The 8,328-nt window shown below is 42.2% G+C and overlaps 1 protein-coding gene across 1 annotated transcript; it reads right to left on the bottom strand.

The window, feature by feature from the left end:
- Positions 1-363: 363 nt before the first annotated feature.
- Positions 364-8,036, bottom strand: LOC146504784 (uncharacterized). The gene is made up of 5 exons (XM_085183539.1): positions 8,002-8,036; positions 4,234-4,371; positions 2,834-2,949; positions 2,321-2,443; positions 364-2,166 (listed from the first exon to the last, which is right to left on the bottom strand). The coding sequence occupies exons 1-5, from the start codon at positions 8,034-8,036 to the stop codon at positions 1,637-1,639; spliced, it is 942 nt and encodes a 313-aa protein (XP_085039665.1). The 3' UTR covers positions 364-1,636.
- Between the last annotated feature and the right edge of the window lie 292 nt (positions 8,037-8,328).

Raw genomic sequence — 8,328 nt, 5'->3', positions numbered from 1 at the left:
CAAATATCAATGCCAAAGTCGCTTCTCTGCTGTGATGTCAAATATCAATGCCAAAGTCGCTTCTCTGCTGTGATGTCAAATATCAATGCCAGACTCGCTTCTCTATTGTGATGTCAAATATCAATGCCAAACTCGCTTCTCTGTTGTGATGTCAAATATCAATGCCAAAGTCGCTTCTCTGCTGTGATGTCAAATATCAATGCCAAAGTCGCTTCTCTGCTGTGATGTCAAATATCAATGCCAAAGTCGCTTCTCTGCTGTGATGTCAAATATCAATGCCAAAGTCGCTTCTCTGCTGTGATGTCAAATATCAATGCCAAAGTCGCTTCTCTGCTGTGATGTCAAATATCAATGCCAAAGTCGCTTCTCTGCTGTGATGTCAAATATCAATGCCAAAGTCGCTTCTCTGCTGTGATGTCAAATATCAATGCCAAATTCGCTTCTCTGCTGTGATGTCAAATATCAATGCCAGACTCGCTTCTCTGCTGTGATGTCAAATATCAATGCCAGACTCGCTTCTCTGTTGTGATGTCAAATATCAACGCCCAAACCCCACGACCGACAAATAACACAGAACACGCAGCCAGTGACGCACCAAACACACACCACGTTTAGTGACCAATAAATCAAGCGCCACAGGTGGTGTAAATGACAGCTCAGGGATGTGTAATGATGTTGATTTTTTCTGTTCTTGTTCCTTTTTACCAAGCCGGGTTTGTTGGTCCTTGTTTCCCTCTCCTGCTGAGTTCCTCCTGACGGAGTTCATAAGCCAGTCAAAGATCTGCACGTCACAATGGACTGAGATGTCGACTTCCTCCCACCAAAAGAAAGAAAAAAGTAAAGTCGTCATGCAGCAGGAGAACAAAAAGTCATACTACAGCTACTGCACCCTCTAATTTATTAGATTCTTTCAATCATGTGTTTCATAGGGGCCTCGGAGCACTTCTGCACACTAAATGAGCTGTGCTGGAACTTACACCATCACGTAACCCATAAAGGAAATCTCTTATTCATAAAAAGAAACAAATGTTTGCTTTGATTCCTCCTTGAGAAACTGAATGTCACGGTCCTGGGTCGCTGGCTCAGTGTTTTCTGTTTTGTTTTATTAATCTTTGATTTCTTGATGTGTGATGTTAGTTCTTAGGTTTTGGTTCTGTGTCCCCGCTGTTCTGTGTTGGTACTGTGCCTCTACATAAACAGCATCATAATTTCATATTTTGTCAGCACTTCCTAGCAGTATGTAACTACACAATAAATGTCAGGGTTTGCGTGTTGAGATATGAATGGAGGACCCAAGATGCAGGCACTGCTGATGTGAGTGAGCTTTATTTATGGAGAGTGACATACAAACAAAGGCGAGGGAGGCGAGAAACAAAACTAGGAAAACCTAAACTGGGAAAGCTGAGAACCAGATAAGAAACCTGGACACGAGGGAATGGAGTTAAAACACGATGACAAGCAGGAAAAACAGCATGGAGGAACACAGACGGACCAGTAACGCACACAAGAGCACGAATGCTATAAATTAGTGATGGCCCGCTTGAAGCTGACGCTCCGGCGCGTGTGTCGAAAACACCAACACACCGCTTCAGAAGCACTCTGTCGATGCTCGATTCGTTTGGCCACAGTCACGTGATCAGTGACGTCCAATTGTGAATTGTGAATTCCACTCTGCAGAGTGGGCAATCATAATGAAGCAGTTCAGTTTTTCTGTAGATTCAAGCTGCTCTTCATATTTTTGACCAGCAGATGTCACCACAGAGGACTGTGTTAAAAAGCTTCCAGTAATGAATCGTTTTTCAACACAAGCTTCAGAAAGCTTTGTTTGGCCATCACTACTATAAATACACACAGAGGGAAACGAGGAAACACAGGAGGGGGACACAGCTGAGCCTAATGAATCTGACGAGACGGGTCCTTCATGTACTGTACATGATGCGGGTAGATGCTGTACGTTTATGGGCTGCAGGAGAGACACAGATTTGTGCAGCTGAGGTTGTTTGGGGTGCCTGCGTGTTCGCCTGCTGGGCCTGAGCGAGCCTCTCCACATCTGTGGCCCGGCGGTCTCTTCTCTTGCTGAGGATCTTAACGTAGTTTGCTGGGACGAGCCGGTGGTCTCACCGTCCACGCTGGCCAGGAGCCAGCCACGCACACGGGGCTGTAGCTCTAAACACGAGGGAGATAGTTGTAAACATGGGGCACGCTCACACAAAAGAAGAGCCCTCATCTGTTATTTCTAAGATAAGGAAAACAAAAATAGAAGGTTTTGGGTCAAAGCACTCAGAATCAAATGTCCTGCAGCCAGTAAAAAGCTCATCACCTTTAGGAGCGAGGTTGAGCATCTCTCCAGCTTGCATAGAAAGCTCCTCCTGAGAAGCAGCTGTAAAGTTATATTCTCCTCTGGCCACCACGTGGTCGTCCTCCTCGCTCGCCCAGTTAGTGTCTAAACCAAGCAAGGAAACTGAATGAAAGACATTCATCATTTTAACTGGTCTTAACCAAAAACAAGTCCTTCTGCTTTTCCTTACACTTGTAAAGTAACTAATGGCATATGGAGCTATGGTACCCAATTTATTTGCCACTGAGTTACACAAAGGCACATATGATGTCATACAAGCAGACTCATCTTTACACGTGTACTGCAGCCCTGAACATTACCAGCTTCAGATTCTATTATCAAACTTTGCAACAGCAGCCTTAATTACTTTGAACTCAAAACAATCAGCACCTGCAGCCACTGTCCTGTGTTGAGTACACCTCTCAAAACAACTAAATGTACTCATATGAATATGTGAGTGCTTGCTGTTCCATCTCTTCAGCCTGCTGCACAAACCTGCTGGGGGGACGTCCTCAAGGTGAGGTGTGTGTCTGTATCCTCCCAGGCTGTAGCCGCCACCGTAGCTGTAGCTGTAAGGCCTGTAGCCACCACAGATGGAGCTCCCATAGGGGCTGTAAGAGGGGAGAAGGAGCTGTTGGATGGACAGTAGGACTGCTGGACCTTATGAGGGGGCACCAGGGGCGCCATCCTGGGCAGGACAGAAGGGCTAGCAGGGGTAGAGGAGCCTGTAGCTAATCCTAAATCTGTAGATCTGTTTGGTGACAACATAAAGATAGAATATCAGTAAAATCCACCCATAATTCATTGCAACATTAATTGAGCAAAGCATTAGTTCAGAAACGTCATGGAGTCGAGCTAAACCACAAACTGAATGAACAGCTCATAGAGTGGCTCTCTTCCACAGCGTGTCCTTTGTCCTTTCTCCCTCCCCTCAACCCCAACCAGTCCTCAGAGGCTGCCCCTCCCTATACCTGCTTCTACTGGAAGTTTCTTCCAGTTAAAATGGTGTTTTTCCTTCCCACAGTCACCAAGTGCTCGCTCAAAAGGGCTTGTTTTGATCATTTCGTTTCCTCTGTATTACAATAGGGCCTCCACCTTGCAGTATAAAGTGTCTTGAGGTGACTGTTGTTGTGATTAACGCTATATAAATAAAGTGAAATTGAATTGAGTCAACTCTTCCTCCTGCCTCATCTCCAGCTCTGCTACTCTTCATCTGTACAGACGGTGGAAACACACAATAAATTCACCATCAACCAGCAGCTAGCGGCAACTTTTAGCATGGGATGTTTTCTCACATGAGCTGACGTTATGAACCAGTCAACACACCTTAAATATCCTTAAATATCATTATCACAGCTCTGATTGTTCAGCTTCTCCAATCTGATGACCATATTCTCTTAACCTTAAAAAGATATGTTGATATGTCCAAAAAAGATAAAGATGTGTCAGATTTAATTCCATTTCCTCACTTAAAGTGGAAAAAAGTGTCAGGGTGGGGGGACTGATTGAACTGTGATTGTGGAATTTGCCTCACACAGGTGCGTTCACTGTTGCTTGTTTGAGAATACTGCTGTATATATACAAATGCTGACTGCATAAACAAACTGTTGTACAGATATTTTTAGAATGATCTGAATATATTAAGAAAAAGACAATAAAAAACAATGACTTGCAGCATCAAGCGGAGGACTTTAATCTTCTCTTGTTTACGAGTTTGGGGACAGGTGAGCAGAGGACTGACAGATGAAAAACACGAGCTTTCTCTAAGGGTGTTGCCTCTCCCTTAAAGACAGGCTGAGGAGTTCAGTTACTCAAAAGGGGCTCAGAGTAGAGCTGCTATTCCTACACGTTGAAGAGAGGCTGATGAGAAAAGGAGAAAGAGGCCCAGGGCAGACCTAGGACACTCTGGAGAGGCTATATCTCTCAGCTGGCCTGAGGATGTCTTGGTGTTATCCCAGAAGAAGTGGAGGAGGTGGCTGGGGAGAGGGAGACGTGGGCTTCTCTGCTTAGGCTGCTGCCCGGGTAAACCAGTCCTTGATAAGCAGAAGAAAATGGATGGATAACAATAATAAGCAGAAGAAGCTAAAAGACACTAATTTAAAATAAAACATTATTAGTTATGAATTGAAAGATATAATTATTCAGCTATATAATAACTCAGCTTATAAATATATATGTAGGCATTTTTTTTGAAGGAAATTATCGGGCAAAGGAACTGAGTTTGTTGGCAAACAGCAGCTACATTTTCTTCTGAACTGACAGTTAGCAAGTACAGAACAAACAGAAATGCAATGAAAATATTTCTGCGGCTTTTATTAATTTCACTTATTAACCAGAACTGCACAAAACAAACAAAAAGGCTCAATTAACAGAAGAGAGAGAAATCTAGCGAGACACACTGACTAGGACACGGCCTCAGAGGACCAAACTAGCAGTCAGCCACTTGTACGGCTGTGCAGATAAATAATTAGTTGCTTTTTTATTCCTGGGACTTCTGATCCTCTCCAAATACACAGGGAAGTACCTGATGCAGCTAGTTTTGGGTACTACCATCACCAAGCATTTAAAAAATCTATTAGAGGATAATAAAGTGTTTTCACCAACCAGAGGAAAAACATATTTTAGCGTATAAAATAGCAGTCTCTTCCAAACAAGTCCTTTAGCATGCTGATGTTAAAAAAGATCATGTAGAGTAAGACAGGCATAGAGAACAGCACTGACTGGGAGAGGCTTTGAACAGATGACATACTCAGATCAATTCAACATATAAGACTTTAACAATGCACAAGCATCTATCAAAAACCTATTTAATCTATCATCTGTGATATTATTATATACAATTATAATGTATTGTTCATCTCCCTTAAATAAACAGGCAGCCTTAAGGTATGAAATATTCATTTGTCTACTGTTTCAGTGGCTGATAGTGCCCCACAGGCCTCAATGTGAGTTTGAAGCCATTATAATGTTCAAGTTGTTTAACGATAAACAGATTTTGAATGAAAGCCACGGAACTTCGGTAGCACAAAAAAGTCGATATTCTTTGTGTCCATATGGATCAGTCATATTACCATTATTTCCCCCTAAGGTTGCCAAAAGCACCAAGTTAATACTTGAAAAAACTGCAGCAATACACCAAAATAGAATCAATATTCTGTTTACTTGGTGACAACGCTGCTTTTAGCCTTCAATCAGAAAGCTTGAGTTGGCTAGTTTAGCATCGGGCTAACGTTTAAAGCTTTCACTTTGGGGAAGTAACTCGCATTACTGCTACTGCTGTGTAATCTTGGTTAAATTCACAGCATATTCCAGAAATGACCCTGCAATAACTAACTGTTAGAATAGCGGCACCGTATTGCATCACACTGAGTGCATTTCAATCATTTATCCCGCGAGTTTGCTAGCTAGCAAAATAATAAAAACGATTTTAAAAATTAGCATGTGTAACGTCCACACTGGAGAAAATGATTTACTAGGACTTACGCAAACTCCTCCACAGTGAAAACGTACAAATCCTTCTTGCAGACTCCTTCTTGTATTTTTCGTTTTCCAGCAAACACTCATTAAAACGGCCTCCAGCACGTTAGTGCGCTCACCCCCGACTTTTCGGGGAGGGGGGGTCACACATTGAAACAGACTGACGTGCAGAGGTACAAGGCAGCCCAGGCAGAGAAATGTTGCTTTTAGACTTTGCCATTTTATTTCTCTATCTGATAAGAAAACTATTCAATCAGATAGTTATTTGTGGTGAATGAAATACAGTTTCAAGACGTTTTAAGCACCAAATCCGAAATAGAAGCACTACAATATATCCAAGATTTTTCAAGGATTTCAAGCACCCGTACGAAACCTGCATATGCAGTTGATGATTGTTAAAATAAAATAGAACATTTTCATCAATTTCTTGTTTGCTCCGAAATCTACGACATGGCTATATACAGAAAAGCTCGACATGTTATGCAAAAGAAAAAAATACACGAACAAAAATTCTCGTAATTGTCAGTTTCGTAATTTCAAAATTCTCCAAAACTAACATTTTCTTTGATTGACTCATATTAAATTGCCTACGGTCAAATTTAGTGTGAACAATATTACACAAACAAACATGTGTGTGTGCGCCTGCGCATACATCAGAATCACTTTGATCCCTTGTGACGCGGTAGCTTTGCTTCGATCCTTCATGACGTGGTAGCTTTGCTTTGATTTAAAACCCATAATACGAGCGCTCACCCATTATACTTTATGGCATAACGGACGTTGACCTGACACCAACCCAAACCCTTTCCAGATGTTTTCAGAGCATTTTACAAAAGAAACCAAAACAAGTTCAGTTTTGTTTCTAACCAATTCACAGAGCAAACAGACAGATCGTGGCTATTAAAGTCAACAAGAGCGACCCTGAAATTCTGCAACAGGTAAAACTGACCAAAGAACAATTTCAATACGAGACAGATTATCAATCCAAGGAAACTGGATATATAAAACCTAAGCGTTTCAATGACCTCGAACAACTACTGAAGGTTAGGCGAGCAGCTGAAAATGGTCAACCATTATTTGTTAGTCTAATCAAACAGATGTTGGCCATGTTTCTGAGGTCGTTTTCTCCTTTTTTATGTTGTTCTTTCAGTTTTTCTCCTGAGATGAGGTATGAAGTGTCTGTGGTGCAGCTGGTCTGGTCTGTCTCGAGACAGTCCAGGCTGCACTCACCTGCAACAGGTGGAGACTCACCAGGACATTCAGATCACACAAGTTTTGTGTTTCTCAACTCTTCTGTCGAGGGTTTCTCTTTCTGCTCAGCACGTGTCAGAGTATGACAACTTCTCAGTGCGTGTCAGAGTATGAAAACTGCTCAGTGCGTGTCAGAGTATGACAACTGCTCAGTGCGTGTCAGAGTATGACAACTGCTAAGTGCGTGTCAGAGTATGACAACTGCTCAGCACATGTCAGAGTATGACAACTGCTAAGTGCGTGTCAGAGTATGACAACTGCTCAATGCGTGTCAGAGTATGACAACTGCCTAGCACATGTCAGAGTATGACAACTGCTCAGTGCGTGTCACTTGAAACTGTTAATTTTATAGGTTTGTGTAGTTGCATATTGTGGTCACTGGGGGGGAGGGGGGGGGGCAGTTCTTAAGGGTTAACTGCAGTTTTCCAAAAAAAAGACTTAACAAGAACTGCATCTCGGGACTTTTCTTTTTTTTGTGGATGTGGAACGGGAATGTTGTGAAGGAGTTAAATTGTTGGTAAGGAATTGTTAAATATGCACATAACTCATTGAAACATATTGGTATAATTGTAGTGCAGTGGCAAAACATCAGTATTTTAACAAGATGATGTATTTCTGAAATGTATGATGCAAAGGACCTGTATGTGCAGCGTGGAGCGGCCATTTTCTCCATGCAAGGGATGAGTTGCGAGATCGTCTGTGTGCTCCAGTATCCGAGTGAGCTGAGATTTCTGTGGAATGTAAGTGTTTATAAAAATGTATGTAACACTTCCACAGTTTTTAAAGGAGCCTTGTGTGATTTAGCTCTTTGTATTTTGTTCTGCACACAGAGGTCACTGCCGTATTTTTGTGTTTTGTATTTCATTTCCTTTATTCCTCGTATTGTATTGGCGAATCTTTGTTTAGTCGGTTATTCTGTTACTTTGCCACGTTACCTCTCGTGCTGTCGATGTTCAGTACAAGTCCACATGGCCGCTGTTTGACAAAAGTAAAGGTCAAAGGACATTTTTTTTGTTTATTCAGTCGGCATTGACAATAAAACTGCACATTAAGAACCCAGTAATTGTGTCCTGTGTGGCTAACCATTTCCCAGGCTACAGTATGATGTCATATAGTGTAACAGTTGCTATTGTAATGCAGTGTATCACCACATGGCGGCGCCTCCTGTCTCATGATTGGTGTGTCACCCCCTTTTTGTTCTTCTTCGCACTCCTCCTGTAATGGATGCTCCTGTGTGTACGCGGACTAGTGTGCTCTTTAGT

The sequence above is a fragment of the Neolamprologus multifasciatus genome, chromosome 13, assembly GCF_963576455.1.
Source record: "Neolamprologus multifasciatus chromosome 13, fNeoMul1.2, whole genome shotgun sequence".
In the NCBI taxonomy this organism is placed as follows: Eukaryota; Metazoa; Chordata; class Actinopteri; order Cichliformes; family Cichlidae; genus Neolamprologus; species Neolamprologus multifasciatus.
This window is presented reverse-complemented; position numbering and strand designations above follow the sequence as displayed.